Source organism: Calliopsis andreniformis, chromosome 8 (genome assembly GCF_051401765.1).
Source record: "Calliopsis andreniformis isolate RMS-2024a chromosome 8, iyCalAndr_principal, whole genome shotgun sequence".
Lineage (NCBI taxonomy): Eukaryota > Metazoa > Arthropoda > Insecta > Hymenoptera > Andrenidae > Calliopsis > Calliopsis andreniformis.
The window spans coordinates 4534683-4555923 of NC_135069.1; the positions used below are offsets into that span (position 1 = coordinate 4534683).

Genomic DNA, 21241 nt, shown 5'->3' on the forward strand with positions numbered 1-21241 from the left:
GCGGCGCAGCCAGAAGGCGTAGGGGCGTCGCTTTTGCCCCAGCATCGTCGTCGAGCTGCGACATTTTATTCGTGACCTTCGACTTGCTCGTGGTAATGAGCGATATCCGCCTAATTAACGTGCTTTCGAGGGAGCCGATCATCTTTTTACAAGCTCGTAAAGCGAGCCGCAGGGAACGCGCAAAATCTGGGACGCGTACGGTGGACGAGCCACGGCTTCCACATTAATATTCATGAATAATTCCTGCGGTATTAATTATTGCTGCTCACGTCCGCGGCCTCTCGTGACGGAGGATCGCGCTCGGCGAAGAGTTCCTGGCCTTCGTCATCTTATAACAGTTCAATGTCAATAGCTTAGAACCACTTGCTGAGGACGTTCGCCAAGTGTCAACGAAGGTTGCCGCGAACCAGACATCGTGTGCTGGTGCAACATGTCCTTATTTTAGTTAGAAGGTTCCTTTCACGACGCCCGTTTCAGTTGTATCGTGATTCGAGTTTCTGTGGGTCTATTCTGTTTCAGATGATTATAGAAGTAGTTTAGGGAAGTAGGGAAATTGGGGTAAAAATAGTGTAAAGGTATTTAATTTTCAGGATATATTCTTGGAAATATGTAGTTTCAGTGAAGAGGAAATTGAAATCTAAAAATCGAGGTAAACAGAGATATAGAAATTGTGAATATTTTTAAAAATTCAAAGGTTTGAATATTTAAAAATTCGAAAATTTGAATATTTAAGAATTGATGTATCCTGTTGTAAAAACTGTGTATAAGGGTCTCATTTAATTTCACGTTCGCCAGCTTCAGACTACAATGAAGCATAATGTTGTAAATCATGCTGGGAATACAAAGGATAAATTGTATGCACTAAATTGCATCGTTAAACGCACAAAGCGTTTAAACCGTTAAGGGTCGAGGGTGTCAACGCCAGTATTTCATTATTCTTGATTCAAGAGGAAGAAAAAAACGATTGATCGACATGGACGAGATAAATTAACGTCGTTTAACCGCGTTGCAGTCAAACACTGTGCTATAACGTGTAACACGCGTTTCACAATACTTTCTCTTACATTATTCTGCGGCAACAAAAACTTAATCAGACGTGAATATCACGGTCACAGCTTTAGCGACATAAACGAGGTGAACTAGTGCCCTGGAAAAAATATGATCGCGATCGGGTGGTTACTATGTTCGATTTGTTGTTAATAGAAGGATTGAAAGGTAACAACGTTGTAAAAGAAACTGTTCTACGTCGTTGACTGATTTTCTGTCGCCATAAAACCTGCGATTCTTATTGTAACCCCCTTTCTCTCTCGAGGTAAACCCCACTTTGACATACTAAGGGTGAACTAATTTATTCACCAACCACTTCATTCCCTCTTCTTCCCTCATCAACTTCAACTCTGTCAAACACTTTGCTCATATTGCTCCATAAATTCTCATCGACTCATTGTCACGTCTCGTGCCTCCTTCTTCCCACTTCGCTGGATACCAGTCTACCTGTTCCATCCTCAAAACAATCAAGGAAAAAACCCAAGAGACAGGATACAGACCTCGTGACGAAGTTTCCTAAGGACCCCACCGCGTCCCCAAAGGTCCCACAATACAGCAATGACACTCGATAAAGGCAGCGAGGTAGGGGGAGTCCGGCGATTCGTCAGGCTGCGGTCTGTCGGCGTTCCGGCAATCCGAGCGGCAAAATCGCAGGGAGCAGCGGTGGCGGAGGTTGAGAATCGCGTGTTAGAGAGAGGGTAGAGAGGCGAGTAAAGGCGATCGGGTCTCTCGGATCAGCTGTGAGAGCGGCGTGGCGCCGTGTGCCGCGGCTCTGACCCGCTGTCAGTTGCCCAAGCCCTGTGCTACGGTTAGGACCGTGCAATCGTCACCATTTAACCAGAAGCAGACAGACAGAGAGAGAGAGAGAAAGAGAGAGAGAGAAGGAGAGAGGGAGAGAAGCTCGCGGGATCGTCTTCAACACGGAGACTGGGGCTTCAGCCGCGTCCTCTAGTCCTCGCTGCGCGTCTCTGATCGACGGTGGGCCAGCGATCCAAACCGATCGAAGGGGAGCAGCAGTGATCTTGTCGATCCTCCAGTGACTAAAGAGAAGAGACACCAGTGGTCCCAGAGATCGTTTAACGCCTGGGCACAAGTGGCGATCTTCAACGCCTCGAGACAAAAGATCTAGACCGTGACTGGATCGCACGCGGGGTCGAGCCGGTTCGAGAGTTGACCGTGGTGGTTTCTTTTTTTTTCTTCTTCTTCTTTTGTGGTGGAAAAGTGGCCGGGGGTTGAACGAAGGGAGCTCGAGGAAGCCTGCGTCGCATGGCTCGCTGACACGGCCCAGGATGATGGTCTGGTAGAGGAGGAGCCTGGTGGTTCATCGCGAGACATGGCGTGCGGAATATCGTTCGAAGCCACCGCCACGAGCACCGTATTTTTCCTGCTGGTGAGTACCCGACTCGTGTTCCCCGTGTCGTGTGTTCTGTCGCGTGTCCTTTAGCTCGTGTCCCGAGCGTGTGCCCGACCGTTCGTGCGCATCATTTTAATAGGCCCTGATAAGACGCTGCGGAACGTGGCACTTTCACTTTTTACGCGACGATCCTTCGGCTGCGTCTCGACCTGCGATTTTGTTGTTGATCGATCAGGAAAATTTATCAGCCTCGAGATCAAGGAAGCTTGTTGCACTTTGTGATCCTTTTGGCATACGCTCCTTTAATGCTCGGAGTTGGTCGGAGGCTTTTGAAGCGAGGCGGCAACAATCTGGGATTTTTCTTTTTCGAGACGAGTGAAGGATGACCCTTAAATTATACTCAGGCTTAATGAGTTTATGAGGTCGACTGGAATGTGAATGTCTAACCAGACGTGATGCATTCAGGATGCAGTCTACTCTGGCTGAGTGTTATGTTTTGTGGGAATTACAGTCGTGGTGATCCCACTGGAATTCGAGCGCAGTGTCTGGCGCTGCGATTTCGGAGGGTAATGGTTTCTCAGGGATCTTAGCCTTGGAGTGTTTAAGTAGGTTTATGGGGATTTTTGGTGTGTGAAGGAGAGGAAAAGGTTCAAGTTTCTCTGTTATATTTAAGGGATCTTGAAGTTTCTTTTGGTTATTTTGCTGGTGAATGTATTTGGTATCAAAAACAATTTTTAATGTCATCTGGTATCAAATCTCATCTTTTTAACTGCTTCTTTGGAATTTTTTCTACTTCGTGTTTTATGTCCCATGGCTCTATAAGTATTTTCAAAATATTTCTTGTCTCTGTTTGCCCTCAGGGGCGCAGCTTTTTGGCTGCGTACGGGAATTAGCGATCCCGGGGTCCCGAGCTAAATAAATGTCGACGTAATGATTATTCTAATGTGGGTAACAATCTAGGTGGAAATCATAACTATTACTGAGCAATTGTTTGTCTTTTTAATCCACTTTTTCTACTGTAATTTAATTTCATGTTCCAATTATTTCTGAGACAGAATTTAGAGGTTCATAAAGTTTGTGTAGCGTCTAGGTAAATTTTATTTGCAACATTTTACGATGCACGTGTTCCCAGCCACTTGTGAAACGAGTAATCGATAATACGATATCGAAGTGTGCAAGCATTTCCTGATTTCACAGGCTCAGTAATATGCATTCAGTGTCTACACTAAATAACTCCAAATTACATCATAAGCATAAATGTCATGAATTCGCCAACGTCAACCTTTGTTACATCTTCGACGTGAGGCTGTCAGGTACACCACCCTTTATAATGTAAACCATGACATTTCCTCCAGTAATTCCATCAATGTTCTCAGGATATATTTAGCAACGCTTTCCCCTAGTTTATAACAATAGATATATTTTTTTCTTTTCTGAAGCATTTAAGTTTGACGTTAAACGATTTTAGTGAAATTATATGCTCGGAGTAATACCTATAATCTACTTAAAGATACTAAATTTTACTTATTTCCTATACCAGGAATAGGTATTGAAAAATTGTCAGAGTTTTCATATGTTACATATTCCTCCATCAGAGATCCTCGAAAGTTCTGCCCTTCACAAACAAGCTAAATGACTTCCTTAAATTACTTCATTAGTGCACTCCCCTACCTCTTCACAGATGGACTATTATCGTAGTCGCTCAAAGTCATTACCACTCGGCAGTCGCTCAATAACCCATTAGCAACAGATGCACTTTGCATGGAGTACCGGTTTTCATTTAATCAGCAAAATGAGGATACATTAAACTAATTCTTGACTCATAATAGTGAACATGGAAATCTGATTAAATAGTTCAAATTCTGAAGACTTTCGTAACACGTAACTAAAACAGAGTTTGAATAAGCTATAAATTAATCTTTTTAGTAACTAACTCATTGGATAACTAAATAACAGCACGGTCACTCTAAAATAGTTAAAATTAGGTTCATTACACATCTCCCATTTTTTGCATGACCGTCAAAGTATCGTATATATTTCGGTCACCTCTCAGACACCTGAAGATCGACTCTGTTATTAAAGTTAATAATCGAGTTAATAATCAAAACCGAGAAACGAGCGAGAAAACGATTTTCTAACGTGTACAGCATTATGTACTTTCGAAAACAGCGTCCTCCACATGCAAAGCGTGACATTTTCCACGCTGGTCCCATCAATGGTTGCTTCATCGCGTTCAACAGCTCTCCATTATGATTTTATACGGTATCACGGGTCCGCGGATCGTTGCTGTCCCAGCTCTATTCCGGTTCTCGCGAAACCGATGCGTACGCTCACGCCCGTATGGCATTCACACACGGTCGTGTGTCGAGGTGCACACGCAGCTTAGAGTCAAGGATACAGCCGTTATCTAGCCCCGCGATTGCTATACTTAACGCGAGGTACACGCTTGGCGAACGCCTGTGCACCAGCGGCTGCTCGCGCTCCAATGCATACGAAGCCGATGCCCGTTCATTCCGCTCTCTTGCAAATTTTCGATCGCTCTAGTCGTTGGCCTCTTTCGAGTCACTTGGAATATCATTTCAGTTTCTAGATTTCTTTTCAGTCTCTACACCTTTCCCCCGTGGCTCGTTTCAAAGAAGAATTAAAGGTCCATTTGTGCAGTCGACGAGCCGAGTCGAACAATTACACTGACGAAATACGTATCGATAGTGTTTTAGCATTTGTAAGCGTGTATTTGTGAGTTTTCGTTGGTATATATAATAATTGCTCGGCTCGTGCTTGGTTCGTTGGTTGCATAAATGGGCGTTAAATCAAGGCGAACAATAGAAATTGGGAAACCATTTTTTAAAATATTCGACCTTTACGCGTAGTTTTATGCAGTTTTCATCTGGTTTTGGGAGTACTTGAAAATGGCTAATTTTGGACTTTATTAATCCACTTAATCAATTTTTGTGATAATTGCTCTCGAGAGTTTGTTTAATATTTTATGCCATCGGCCAAAAGTGCCATACACTCGAAATGAATCAGTGTCTTGAGACCCATCACTGTCCTCACTATTATACGCTGTACATCGAAGAATGCGCTTACTTTCGTTATGCAAGCGCGGAATGTTAAGCCGCTGCTGTTCCTGTAGGACGTTACGCTTCGACTTATGCAACAAAATCACGTCTCAGGTGGAACTGTCGAAAATCAGGGAAGGGATTAATCCATAATGTTCCCTAACGTGGCTGAAAGTCGACTCTGCTTGGTCAGTACGACTCGCGTGGGAGGGCAGGAAATATCCACGATCAGTAGTTTTCTCACGCGTCCCTCGTAACGCCATTTCGCGTATTTTGTGCGTTGTACTCGCTTTCTTCCACACGTATCGGAGGAATATAAATTGTATTAAAGTCATGAGTGAACGTGAATAGCTTTCTGCTTAAAAAAAACTCCATATTACAAAATTTAGGAACGTAAATGACTCTCAAAATAAAAATCTCTGATACTCTACTTTATTTTGTAATCGCTGATGTTATAGATACCATAAACTCAAAGGCTCATTACTCTATCTAAGCGCTCATAAACATCGACTTGCAAAAAAACTACGCTTATATAGTAAACCCTCAATTAATAGACCCAAACTTAAAGTACCCTATCTAATTCTATTATTTTTAATAGACTATCTATTAAATCGTAGTTTAATAGTTTCGTCATTATTGTAATCATCACTACACAGAATAGACTAAGCCTCGAATAAAAATAACTACGAATAATCGAGATCCACTTAATCAAGGTTCACGCACGAAAAATAAGCTTGAAATCGTAAGCTCTCGCTGCTCCAAAGTTCAATTCCCTCTTTCAACAGCGAGGCGTTGGAGCAAGACGCGAGCGCTGGTTGCACGGCGGCTAAAAAGCAAGGAGATGTCGTATACAAGAATACAAGTCATTACGAAACGCTACACGCGAATTTTTATTCACGATCGCTACCGTTCCTCGCCGTTTAAACGATTTCTCGCGAGCATCGATTGTGGGCCGCTTTTTGCCACCGCGATGGGACAACGGTTGTCGCTCGTTAACGCAGCGGGGTGTATCAGCGGTTGGTATCAATTTTCACCAGGTTCCAGGACAGTCCGTGGCCGATTTAATTAACAGGGACAGGCTCGCGCGCCCTATATCGTTTGTCATCACTTCCACGTGATGTTGGTACCGTTCGTAGGGACTCTGTAGCTATCGAGGTCTGGTCATTATCCAATTATCTGGGACGTCTGAGCTCGGCCCACTGCACCAATTAAACCCCAGCGAATTAAGAAACCATTTGGACACGACGAGGTGTCGCTGTTAATGTCTCAGCCACGTTATCGGTCCCCTTGCGTCTTCATTCCTTTGGGCTGTTTCCTGAAGGGCGCTTGAGACACTCGTGGGAATTGGGTGTTGGCGACTGGGAGGATCCTTTCTGTTGTTTTTTTGTGAGGTAGCTTATCCACCTTTTTATAAAGGTAATCTGGATATAATAGAGTAGACTGTCCAGTAGGTGCATAAATTCTAATTAATTTAGTCATAACAGAGCCGAGAGTTAAGTTACCCAAGGTCCCTATTTCTATCTCAACAAAATCGCCTTTTCTTGCATCCACGTCCCGATAAAAGCCTCCATTCTCATCATTCTTTACAAGCAATTAACGCAAATGTTCAACATCGACTATAGTCCCGGGTACCGATAAAAACTCCATTATTGCTGTGGATCTCCCGGATGAGGTAAAGCAATCGAGATTTTATTGTGACCCACGTTCCATAGCTCACCTTGGAGTCCCTCGTTGAATCCTGCACGCTCCTTCCGTGAAGGCATAAACTTTTCCCCGGGTAAAGGCCGAAGAATAGGACGCGTCGCGTGGAGGTAGAATCAAGTATTTTATCGTCGATTGAAACGCCGAAGGTGGTGGCGCGTCGGTCGAAAGCTCGCGCGACGTCAGCTGGCTTTGTGCCACGGGAGAAAAAGCCCTCCCGCGGCTGCTGGCGGGCATAAACTCGCCCGAACAGAGGGACGAATTTACGAATTCGCATAACGGGCGACCGTTTGTCCGCCGCGTGTCACGATGGCCTTCGTTCGACGGTTATTGTCGGCCGAAGGTCACGGTCAAAGGGAACAATCTCGGCCTGTCAGGCGATCGGCGTACGCGCGCGAAATTTATGTCCCCCCTGTTGGACTCGTTCCCCCGCTGGATTACATTGAATTATTATTAATTACGATTGTTACAGGTCCGTACTCCCGACTCGGGTGATTAATGTCGAGATTACGGCGACACATTCAAAGCGGACCGTCCCTGTATCCATTACAAATCGGAATCCATTTCACGCTAGCCTTTTTCGGCCCATTTATAAATTGCACCCCCTCCCGAGTTACAGGGAGCTTGTAACTTTGTCGCGCTGCTCCTGTCGTTTTTAATTTACCGAGCATTTCGTGAGCTGGAGGGATCAGTGTCTTGGATGAGGCTTTGGGAGCTGGGTGAGGAGAGTCCAAGAGCAGAAGTGATAAATAAAGTTGCAGTACTTGCTAGATATGCTATTTTTTTGATATTTAAGTGAGTGTAAAATTGAGACTTAAATATATCTAAATTTTAAGTAGAAGAGGGAAGTAGATTAATGACTAATAAGGCAGACAGTTGTACCTCATGTGATACGTGAGCCAAGAGAACTGATATTTGGTGGTGCAATTTTGATGGTCACTACTGTTCTTTTGTGGGAAGAATTATTGGACAGTGGGGGTCAGAGAGAAAATGTGTACTAGAATCCATTCTAACTGAAAAGGCCAAACCAGACTGAGATAGAATCGTAAATACATGACAGCAGCGAAAATCCTTCTTTTTCCATCGAATAGATAAAAGACAGTCGATATACAATATTTTCAACGACTGTATCCCACTCTATATCACTCCAGATGTACCATAACAAGATTTCAGTCTACTTTATCGAAACGTGCTCTAGTCTTTCTTGCAAGTACTACACATTTCTCTCGAATCGTGTTCAAGTCTGCTCACATTCCCTTCAGAACTTCAAACAATGAAGTTTGCATTGACTTCACGGACCCATATCAGCCGATCATGGTGTCCCATACGTTCTCGTATGTAACGATGTAAAGCGCGCACACACGATTCAGAGGCCGCAGAAATTCACGCATAAATCACTGCACTCCTTATCAGGCTCCCACTGTCTTGTGTGTGGTATCCGTGGGTGCACCTGCGTGGAACACGAACACACGATCGGCATTGAAAGATCGTGTGGAACTTCTGTCTTGAAATTTTCGGAATTTTTATCTTGCCTGGACGTAAAACTCCCGCTGGAGGGTAATTAAACTCGTGCCTCTTTCTTAAACGTTGTCTGAAACGAGCTTGGAATGCGGGGTCTTGTCTGACAATCAGTTTCCCATTCTACTGCGACTTCCCGTAGAGAACGAACACTCACAGTGGATTTTGTTTAATGTTGGAAATATCAGAGCACTCGAAAGGACTTGTAGAATATTATTCACGTTTCCAATACTGTCATGTGCTGCTGTGATTTCTACTTCGATTTTAATTGAAATATTATTTCAGTTTTATCTCGAGAAGGAACTTTTCCTTCATTCAGTTTAGACACATTCCATTCGATCGAGGTACACAGTTATTAATCATCATCGTATTGACTACTGGTTTATTAAACATTCCCAAAAGCGATTGGATACTGTCTTACGAAACGACTTGGTACGTTTACAGCTAGCTTCATTAATATACTTCGTATCTTTCTGTCGCTCATTTATTTTGTAAAAAGGAGACCTGAATAATATGATTTCTGCTTGGAGGTGTCACTTCTAAGGAAATTGGAGTGTTTAGGAATAAATTACGTTCTTTGGGTCACTCGATTTTTAACGCGAATCGGTTCCAATAGCTCGCAAAAAGATGTAACAGTCTTGTCTCAATCTCTGTCTGGTATTGGCTAAGGAATCTAAATTTCGTGTCGTAACCATGTCGGTCCGATTTCAATATCATTTCCCTGTTGCTAAAACGACCCCAGACGTCCAAGGAGGAGAGAAAAAGTGTTGCAAATACGAACGTGACACTTGACGAAAGATCGATAGAACCCATTGCCGGAACTCGAGAGTTACGAAAGTTTCTCTGTTACGCTGTAACGGAGCACTGTTACACAGAATAATGTAGGACACGTCTGGCATTCGGAGCTGTCGGGTTGACCAAAAAGTTCGATTTAGTTTGCATGGAGAAAGCATCGTTTACTTTCTTCGTTCCTTTCTCGGACATTTCCTAATCTGGTATTGCAGTATACAGTTCTGTGTAAAAAGCAGCTTATACTTCAATCTTTGCTCACTGAAGAAGAAGAATTAGAAAAATAAAGACCTTGAAAAGTTAAGATATTTTCTTCAATTACTTTTTTTATATTTTCAAAGTAAGAAGAAATATCTACATGATAAAAAATGGAGTATCTTGAAAATTAAGGGTATGTACCTACTTCTTTCACTTCTCTTGTCATTTCTTCATTTCACTTCCCTTTCACTTCAACTTCTCTTAGTCACCAAGGTCTTTATTAAAAAATTTAAACCTGACCCATGCATGGGTCATGGAACTACGAACTAATTTTACAAATTTTCTTTTTTCCCATCATCACGGTACTCCAAGTCCACATTTTTCCTTCAGTATGCATTTCTCTTCAGTAAAGAGTCTCACTACCATTCACATGCATCTCTATCGAGCACTATCTGCATTTTATTATCTGCATGAGGCACGAACAAGCGGCGTTGCTTTGATAACAAAGCGGAAGCAGCGGGGTAGATGGGTCTGTAGGTTCGAGGTACCGTTAAGAGGCATTAGGACCGTATGGAATTCGCGCGTTGCATTGTGCAGAAGGTGCACGGTGGTAAGGTCGACGTGGTTTGGTAACGGTACATCGTAGCGGATCGAACGATGCCCATTTCTCAGGTGTACCGCTGTTCAATTCGGAAAAATTGACAGCACTGCCCGAGCGGGATTATGTTCGACGGGTCGCCGCAATTTCAAGGGGTCAGAAGTCGTCTGTGGAATGCAGAGGGAGCGAAGCTGTGGTCGAGAGCTTCGATACTGTCTGATTTCGAATATTTTGAATCTTCTTTTCCTGAAAGTTCCTCTATCTACTCTTAGGTTCTTCAAATATAGTTAGAGGAAATATAGTTCCAAGTAAATTTCCTAATTAAAGCACCCTGAGCTGACTCGTACCTTCCTAGATTAGATCACGTATCTCTTACTTCTACTTCATCTACTTTCAAGCCTGTAATGGTTACCCAGCATCTCGCTGTAAAAGATAATCATTTTGTTTGTCCCTCGATTATACAAATGATTCACCCCTGAAGAACTCTGAAGAGGCGCATCATGAGATGCATCGCTTAACACCAGTCACACGAGAACAAATCAGAGTAGCTGATCCCCATTTCCTGTGTCGTCGCAACAAGGAACATCCGTCTATAGTTCATAACGAGAACAAAGTGCTTTCGTTTATTGCTGATTCCGCCTGGTGTATCGTCATGTTCCTGCCGTGGTACGACCGAAACTTTCGTCGCGGCCAATTGATTCAATTCCATTCGTCCTTAATGTTTCCTGTCTCGGAGTCGCCATGAGAGAATGAAGGAACCTTCGATCTGTCCATTATTATCGCCATCAAAGAACAATCACGATTGTTGTCGAATATTACGCAGAAACCAGGAAAAAATTGATTTTCATAACTGGTTGCGTGGTCCGAGAGGCTGCTAAATTACGTTTAACTCGACGGACCTCGATTGTGATCGAAAGTAAATTGATTCAAATGTACATAATTGAATGCAGACTTTTTCGTTCGATTTTTTAAAATCCTGCTTCATTTTAATATTGTAGACTACAGTTTTGAGGAATATAATATTGTAGATTTCTGATAAGAATGGATGGACAGTCTCTTAAGCTAAAAAAAGAAGGAACGGACCCATTCTACTCATCTCGACAACTAAATCACAACATCCCTGTGTCCCACAAACAGATCTCCCCCAAGGGGTCGAAAGACAAACTTCCTGTGGCCCTAAAAAGCTACGACACGCTTCATCCTCGAGGTCCACGGTATTCCATAATTGGATATATTCTATTTCGAAGATCAACAAGGTGTAGCATCGCGATAACTCCTTCAGGTATCCCCTATCCTACATAGATCTACTTTGGCCCCTCAGAACAGGGGTCGAAGGAAAGGGAATCACGAAGGCGTTGGAATGCGGGCGAAATCGGAAACGCGTGTCTCGCGTGTGCAAAACTGTCGCCCGCTAGAACAATCCTGGAAATAATGTATGGAGGGTCGCCAGACGTGGTGCTCGTGCCGACCGAATCGGATGGCGCCAGGTATTTTTAAACCTGAACGATAACAACGACGGACTGGATTCCAGGCGAGTAACTGTCCCAGGCAAACGAACCACCTTGCGAAATCCCCGCACTGTCGCCCTGGGATCGTCACGCGCGGCGTTGCCCGACAGCCACCCCCGCGTCTTGTTCTCCGCCACGCTTTGATCTCTCGGAATAATAAAGCTCGCAAAAATATCTGCCCACGCGACCTGGAGACACTATAATTCAGGCGGCACGCTTTGCCTCGTGTCTTGTCGCGTCTTCGTGATCTGAGAATTAAGGGATCTGGAAGGCTCTTTAATTAACCCTTTAAGGCGAGGGCATTCGGGAACCCCAGTACTGTCTTTAAATCTTCAGATTTTCAAATATTTTAAAATTGAAATATTCAAATTTTCAGATATTCAAATTTTAAAATTTTCAAATATTCAAATATTCAAATTTTCAAATTCTCAAACATTCAAATTCTCGAATATTCAAATGTCCAAATCAGTGCATCTTCGACTATTTAAAATTCAAAATTTTTAAGCCTTTTCATATTTCAGTTTATCTTTCTTGCATTCACTTCCTGAAACTTTGTGTTAGGCCTAGGTAAATGACTATGCTGGGTTTTTAGAACAGTGGGGTTAATGGTAGAGTGAATGGCTATTGGCTTTTACTGAGCATAAAATATTAGATGAGTTAAATAGATCGGTGGTCAGTTTAGTAGTTTTTAATAAAATATAGATACAGATGTCAGCGACTCCTATTTGGGCAATCAAGGTCACTGTTCTCTAAAGCAGAAAGAAACAGAAGAATTCTAACTTTCCTCAATAAAATCTTTGAAATACAGTTCAGACCCATGTTTTGCTGGAAGTATTCGAACAATTCGACTCGCTCAATCGATAGCAATACTCTCAAGAGACTATTCGCATCCCAATAAATATTTTTCACCTTGCGTCAATGTGCCAAAGAGCACGATTTTTATAAAACCGTGAATAGATATGAAGCGAATTGACTGAACAATGAAGAAAAAAGGCAAAGGCTCGCTTTTACTGCATCCGACTTGCGCAGATATGAACTTCAGACCGCCTGTCCGCCCCGTCCCATTGTAATAGCCGCCTGGATCGGTTGCGAGCAACCGCATTGTTTGTACAAATGTATCTATCAGCCTCAGACTAAAAACTGCCGCGTGTCATTAGGCAATTTATCGGATAAATCATTGCGACACGTATGAAATTGATAGGCGGCATTGTTTCCCGCACGCGCGATCTCAACGAAAGCTTGAGGCTTTAGATCTTAATCTCGGGAGCCATAGAGAGTTCTACTTTAACGAATACGAAGTATTATTCTTATCGGTTTTGTATTCCAGTGATATCAAAATTTGTAGAGCTGTCTTCAAAGCTCTCTAAACTCCGTGGAATTATAAAAAATAATTCGTAGCTTCTCAGGAGTCTGTAGAATTTTCTGAAGTCTCTATAGATTCATATCTTCATGTCTTCAATCGTACAAGTCTCTAAACTTCTTTACTGTTCTTCAAAGCTCCCCAAAATTTTCTACAATCTTTCTAAGTCTTCCAGTGCCTTCCTCCAAATTTTTTTAAAGCCCTCTGAGACTTCTTCGACAGGCCTCAGTGTTCCAAAATATCTCTATAGATAAAACATCGATATACCTCGGCCACTGCATGGGTCCTACCATTTTTTTGGGACTCTGTCTGGCTCCCGATGCTTCTACCAATTTCCAAGCAGCAAAAGGGTGTGAGAGTAAAGGGCAGGTCGGTCCAGGAGCCCGAGACACTCGGTCACGAGCCGAGACGTGGGTGGCGCCGAGGAGGACTGAGGATTCCCGCGGCTATTAATAGAACTGAGGTTATCTCTCGGGCTTCTACGCGCAGTCGAATGCCAGCGTAGGGTGGAGTTTCGCGAAGGGTGTCGTCCAGGCAGATTATTTGTACCGGTTCTCTGGAATGGTGCGCGCGTCAATCGTCCTGCGAACCTTTCTTCCTTCGTCTGCAGGATACTCCCACCAACGTCGTTAATACGTGACCTCTTCCCTTGGAAACCTAAACAAAGTCTCCTCAGAAGAATTCCTCGCTGAATCGACTACAGAGCGATAAATTTGACCATTTTTCAAGCGACTACTTCGCATCAAGGACCTAGTCAAGCGTTGAATACGTCTGAGTATATTGAGATAAGGAGAATCGCGGATATGTAAGAAGGTGTGGAAGGAGAGATAAGAGACTCGCGTCTCCCTTTAACTCCAAGTCCAGCTATGTATCAGAGATTGTGTACTCGAAAAACAAGGAGGAAACTTTACCTTTTATCTTGAATTCTTCTTTGACGCCTGTCGAAGGTAACCAATCGGCAGTCAACTGATGTACAAACTGCCCATCGGTAAAACATTTATATTCAAAAGTTGAAGTTATCGAAGTGTATGCAGCCCTTCAGGGTATTCCACGAGATTTTAGGGGGCGATACAGAATTAATGGCCGACACAGGGAATCTTGCTGCTCGGGGGGCAGAGAAGCTGAGGCTGAAAGGGGAACCAAGGCGACGCAGGTGTTAATGGCTACAAGTGTTCCAGGCCGTAAAGCTTATCAGCATTTTATGATTTAAGCGTTTCGGCGGGCGTATTTCGCGAAATCGAACGAGTTTCTTAAATAAAACCCCTCGGAGCGTTTAATTGCTTGGTCAGCTTCGGAACGGAGTTGTAAAGATTATTGCACCAACTGGGGTCTACACACGCGGAAGATATAAAAGCGTGTTCGCTGGTTATGACATCGTTCCACCATCAGCATGGTTGTAGTCTCTTTTTAACATCGCCCTCCGCCAGGGATCCTCGCCTTGTTCGATTTTAAATCGTCCTTTTTAGGCGGCCCTCAATTTACCACGTACACGCGAGTTGCATTTGCTCGGTGCTAGGAGATTTATGATCAGTTGCCCCTTAATGAAGTGACGAACTACTCGGGATCGAACGATTAATTGAAACGTACCAAAGAGGAGTTAGTTAATGAAATTCCTCGATAGAATTGACCATACTGCATTCTTGACGATAAGAATTGTGTCAGTCACGCTCAACCATCACCACTGATCGTCAGCCATCGACCAAGTCTCAAACATAGAAATAGAACCTATCATTTCTACGTTTGAAACTTGGTTACTGATTGTCGATCAATGGTAATGGTTGTGCGTGACAGCTCCCTTATTCACACTTCATATTGATCATAAAATAGCTGAGTTTCTAAGAATATTAGAGCTCTATATTTAACCAAAATGTAGTCATTAAAAATTGCACGAGTTAGTTAAGCAACAGGCTTCTAAAAAAGGAGAAGCAAGAGCATGAATGTCTTTTAAGCGAACGGTAGCCTCGAGCTGTAGATCTGGCGTGTAGCGACACATGTAGATGCATAGGTAGAACACGATGGCGCCAAACTCATTGGCACCGCGCCATTACTTATTCCCCGATAGGAGGAAGGTCGCAAAGAGAGAAAAAAATGTACGCCAGGCTAGCCTGTGCGAATTCTCCATGGGTTTTGTGCCATGGCGTAGGAGTTCACTCCGTAAATCCTCTCGCCTTGAAAGTAGATCGAAGATTGTGTCACATTCGCGTTCGGATCGCCTCGTTCCCGTTCGAACTTTTAATCCAATTATTTTAATCGAGTGGTATCGGCCTGTGTAATTTCTTTCATTCCACCTGGCTATCGTTGCCTTCGATCGTGCAGAACCCTCAGGAAATCGTGTCGCTTCGTCTCGCAGTTTCGAAAAGGAGACGTCATGTCTTGTGCTGGCGTCGAAGTCATTCACAATTGGTGTTGGGGCATTGAAGTCACCGAGAGCTACTTGGATTTTACTATGGGCAAAATAGATACAATTATCTAGGATAGTAGGTGATTGTCAGGTGGTGTTTTTGTAATTATCTTATCTGAATCGTGATTCTGAGTATTTTAATGAGAATATTTAGGCCTCGCTTATTAGGCACTGTTTTATCTTATTTATTTTATTTTCTGGAGTCTTAATGATTGTGGTTTGATAGGCACCCAAGAAGTCGCTCTTCTGTCGAGATACATAAATTCACAGAAAGTCGACACTTTCTGGGACCTGCATCGCAAAATACAAAAGCCTCGCACGAAATCGATCGATTCTCACACTCGAGCTGCTGCGAGCGTTTCCCAAGCGGTCACGCCGCAGTCGATTCCCTGAAGCAATCGTATTTACGGAGCCAAGTGATGGTGGGTTTGATAAAAAGAGCAACCGTCGGTTTTCCTCAGCCTCCGACTAAAAACCGCTGACGAGGCGTTACGCCCGCCATGGAATTTCACTGGCAGACTTTAATCCTGCGGTTTCTCGCGCCTTTTTTCCTCGTCACCTCTCCCTAGCCTCCAACCGATTGTTCGCTAATATCGACGAAATTACACTCGCACAAACAGCGATTTCTGAAATTCGCAGAGGCTCTCGACGAGCGTTTCTCTTACTTACACTGAAAGAAAAATGATAATAGAAAAGTACTATTAGGAATTCAGAAGTTATCAGTGGAGTTATCAGTCAAGTTATCAGTACGCAACCAGAGGGCCTATGATTGTCATAGTGTACACATTTCGTTCCAGCATTGAGCCCTATCAGCACCACCACACTGTTGTAGAGTCGATAGGGTTGCATTTTAGAATCTCGTGTGTACACAATGTGACGATCATTTCGTCTCCGCTGGTTGCGCACTTTTCTACTACCATTTTTCTCAGCGTAGACGTTGTCTGTTCCTTGCGTCATATATTTGGGCCATTGACGTCGCCACGGGTTGGAGGACCTCCGCAAGGACGAACGAAGGTAGGCTCTTGATAAACAGCCACGTGTCCTGGGCCCATCCTGCCCGCCTGCATCTTCCTTTTATGCATACGACGCCTCCCTCGCTACGCGTCCGTCTGTCGGGATTCCTGTCCGTTGTTTGCCCTCTGTTTATCCGAGCAATTGAAATTTTTGGCGCCTGGTGGTCGGACACCGACCGTGGAATTTTTGTTATCGGGAGTCCACGCCTCTTGGCGAGGATGCAGCCAGTGCATCTTCGAGAACGATTGAATCGCTTTCCTCTGGGGGTTCTGAGAAATTCTGTTGACTCACGGTGGACAGGGAGTTGGGAATGTTGAGGTCGAGTCTTTTGAAGCTTCACCATACAGACACATTGAAAATAATACAATATGAAGGTTCGTTCTTCAACCCCATAGTGGGGAACTCGATTTCTGAAAATCGATACAGCAATTAAATTCTAAACTCATATGGTGGTCAGTTTGCCCAGGAGTCGGGGTAGACCAAGAACAAAACGTCTATTTCCAAAGGCACGTAAAATGGACAGACGAGTGCATCGTCGAAAACGATTTTTAGCGAGGAGTTAAATCGATCCTATACCCAAGGTGAGCCTGCGTGACTTCGTTTAAACCGGATGGATAACCTGTACGCAGATGCAGACACAACAGTGGAGCCTTACCAGCAATTAAGCGGTCTTTATGAGCGCACAATGTGACATATTCCCAGTGCAATTTCACGGGCTAAATGCGACGACCGGTACCTCGGATAAAACCGTGCGTGCGTCAGTTGCTTTTGTTTTTCTCGTTGCATGGGGAACGAGGATTCGCGCAAATCTCCTTCCAAGGAATCCCACGAAGCCGAAGATTACAATACCGGATCTGTGCGCTGCACAGCGAATACTCTGCATTTCGTCGCGTTAAAGGGACGATCTTTGTAGCCCTTGTGAATGCAATACAAGAAGCACGAGCTAACGTGGCATGCAAATTTTTCACTCGGGATTCGTGGTTCGTTTTTGGAGGGAGAACATTGAAGCTAAATAAGTCTGAATGCTTTGAATCACTCGTAATTTTTGTCACAATTATTTCCATGTAATTAAAATTTTAATAGAATATTTATTTTGACATTTCTCGTTAATTAAAAAGATAAAAATTCTCTCATTAAAATCTCAGCGACGTCAACCATCACTCAGGAGGTAGGGTCATTGACCTTCGATAAAAAATCTTATGAAGTAATAAAGAACAAAAATGGCACGACAAGCATGTTGAGTATTTAAAAAGCGACAAAACGCACACTATAAAAGGCTAAAATGTCCACTGGTTCGTGGCGTCAACGACCAGGATATCACTTCGGACCATAAAGTTCGTCCTCTCGCGTGGTTTACACAGATACGCTAATAAATCCACAGAAGAGGGGTCGTTTTCGCGGGCGTTCCACCGTAAAAAAATGGGAAGAGGAAAAAAGTGAATCGTTAGAAGCAGCTACGTAGACGGGCGAGCAGCCGGAATTATTTTTGAGACCATCAGACCTGGACGGCATTGAACGACCTTCACGAATCGGGGTCCATGGACTTGCCACGGCAACACACCCGGGACCATTTTTACCTTCCACTCGACTCTGTCCAGCGTTGGTAACTGGATATCCGAAGACAATATGCGAACCACTGTGACCACGGACAGGAAATTGTCGCAACTTTGAAAGGAAGGGATCTTTGCATTTCAAATTATTCAAGATTTCATTTGAAAGGTGCACAAATAGATCGAAATAATTTGCCATTCATTTCTGAATCGCTATGCACAAAAATAGATTAATCATTTAAAGTCAAAGTATTTATTTACTATAGTAAAAATAAAAGAAACTATTTCTTAACATAGATAGAGAAATGAATATTCTTTAAATGCATTATAGTAAAAGATAAATACTCCTACAAGTTGCACAGGAGGAGAACACTTCTTAGTTGTGTACTTTTACTTCGAAAACTTCTCTTTAAATGTCAACCTTGGATCTCTATCACTATGCAACGTGAACAGTAGAAGAAGAATAATGAAGTGCAGCTTCTGAGGTTGAACTATTTATGGACAAAGCTGTAGTCAGTCCCTTTTACGGAAGCCCTTGGACAATTTCAAGTAGCTAATGACCTGTTGTGCCTGCATCAAAAACGAGCATCTTTGAAGACAATAACGAATGGACGTGCTCTAAGTTCGAGTCAGGCTTTAACTGTATGTTAAGTTCAACTGACACGAAGAGGCATAAAATTATGTTCAAGACGTCGACAATAAATATTGCTGCATAATTTAGATCAGCAAAAAAGTGGACCTTAAGCGAGGTCGAGTTGGGTCCTTCAGTCCCATTCAGAACGTGTTCAGGATGAGATGGGATGGGACTGAAAAGTACTTACAATGATAGGTCGTTACTTTGAACCCTTGAATATCTTTCTTCACAATAATAAAAAAAAGTGAGTGATCATAAAATGTTGATAAATGTGACGAATATCAACGATTACATATTCAAATTTCTCCGTTAGTTTTTATAGCGATCTTAATTGAATCTGATCGAATATACTTCTTACGATTTGAATGCATCACAGATCACCTGCTCGTAAGGACCACCCCATTGCATTCGAAGTGCACGCTTTTGAAATACGAGCCATTAGGAACCAGCCACGCGAGATCTTCGTACTAAATTTGTCCATTTAAATATACAAAAGATCGGTTTACGGCGCTAACAGCGACAACTTTATCGTTGAAAACAAACAACAGGATTATTGCACCGGTTGCAAGTTATGCAAAGTTGCTGTTGCACGTAGAATGACCGTAATAGGCACCGATAATTATTCCTGATCCTGAATTATCGCACACCCTGCGAGCACGTGTAACAGAGGCTTAAATCGCGACCGTAAATTGTGTTTTCGTGCGTATGAAAATTTCATGAGGATCATGATACTGATCGCCATCGAACGTCGTTGCGATAATATTAACGAGCCTTAACGCCGCCATATTTTTCACCTGGTCCTCTCGATTTTATTAGCGACCATGGTCCCTTAGGGATTTTATACGAAAATGAGAGAATCCTTACCCCTCGTGGCAAATAAAGTCTCATAATGGTGCAATTGTACAATAAATATTCTTCGTTTCCTTAATAAATTGAACGAGTCGTTAAAGCCTTTTAATTACCTGACATATCGGGCGTAGAGAGCAGAGATGTTAAATGATCCCAGTGGCTCATCTTTTAAAGATCGTTGAGCAAAATGACACAGGGACATTTTTTATTATGGTCATATTGTGCAAGAATTCTTGAGAATTAATTGATTTTAATTTAAAGGAATGCACTTCTTCGGTAGAATTATGTAAATGTTGATGAGTCGTGAAAATGAATATTGGAATATTTGGAGGTATATTTGGGCTGGTTTGGAATGTCCAAGATATTTGTGGAATATCTCAGGGTGAGCAAAAAATTCAGGTTAATTTCGAAGAATAGGACTTGAGATCAGAAATCATTTATTCCCAATTAGTGAAAAATATTTACAACTTTTTATTGAGAATATTATGAGGTATTGTAACCAATTACAGTAGACTCACAATTCAAGCTTATTTGCACAGTGTGAAAAAAAAAGAATCGTTCAGGGCGAAGTGTATTTTGCAATGAGATAGTCGAATGATGATTCAGGCTGTATAAATCACGAAATTTCTCGTAATTCGTCGCCTCCCGATTCGATACTTTCAACACTTCTCGCGTGCAGCGAATTATTTTTTTCTCCATGAGGACGGGGGCCACGGGGCACCGCGAAATACGCACTGCACCTCGACAAAGGATAAAAATCGCAACAGCCATTAAAGTCACCTCGTATTTCCCGTGATTTATGGCGGCACGATGCACAAAGCTCTCGGTTGCCGTTATATATCCTCCTTCGCATTGTGCAGTTTTCACGTCCGTCTTTACGATTTTCTGACTTCGCCCTGGAGGAATTCATTTTCGATTGGTCACTCGAGCTCCAAGTAAAACTGAAAAATAAATTAGAATATTTTCTTAGAAAACAGATGTAATTTTATCGATCGAAAAATAAGCTGCTAATTGGGAAAAGATTTCAACATTTGAAAGTTTGAAGATAGCTGAAGCTTCAGATTCTGATAAAAGGGAAATAGACGAGGTACAGTTCTCCCGATTGAAAATTCTTTTAGGTATTTTAATTACCTCTAATTATTCTTTATGTACTTCTTAATCTCTTATAGTACAGACTAGTATATTTTTCCTTTGAATCATAACTGACAGTTTTACAGAATTTTAATAAGACCCAGGTCTAATAGCTCTCCCTTCATGTCTGACCCATGACTATTTTCTACTATCTGCTCTGTACCCTATAATTCCCACAGAAAATGTGTCTCAGTAATACTTCAACACCTCCAACAACCATTCCCATCGAACCCTAAAATATAGACCAAGGCCAAGAGGGTCGAGGGCTCTCAGCGTCCCTGGATTGGTCCCACGATAATTCTTCCGACACGACACACCGCCACCAGACTGATTCGCTCGGGTGCATTGTTTTTAGCGTTTCACAATTGGACTGGAAGGCGGCTCCTCGCGATTCGGTGTCATGGTCACCCGAAGACGAGCTGATCGCGAGACCAAGCCATCCGTCATCGGTGAATCTGACCTGGTCATCGAAAAATTCGACGGCAGAGGCAGTAGCAGGAGGCTGCAGCGCGTGCTGCGATCCACGATCG

The 21241-nt window shown here is 43.0% G+C and overlaps 1 protein-coding gene across 1 annotated transcript in view; it reads left to right on the plus strand.

Annotated features, from left to right (window-relative positions):
- Positions 1-2239: 2239 nt before the first annotated feature.
- LOC143182163 (uncharacterized) overlaps positions 2240-21241 on the plus strand; it is a 37077-nt gene continuing 18075 nt past the window's right edge. Inside the window, exon 1 of the mRNA XM_076382992.1 lies at positions 2240-2437. Within this exon, the coding sequence (XP_076239107.1) occupies positions 2381-2437 (57 nt within the window). The 5' untranslated portion in view covers positions 2240-2380. The remainder of the gene's footprint in view (positions 2438-21241) is intronic.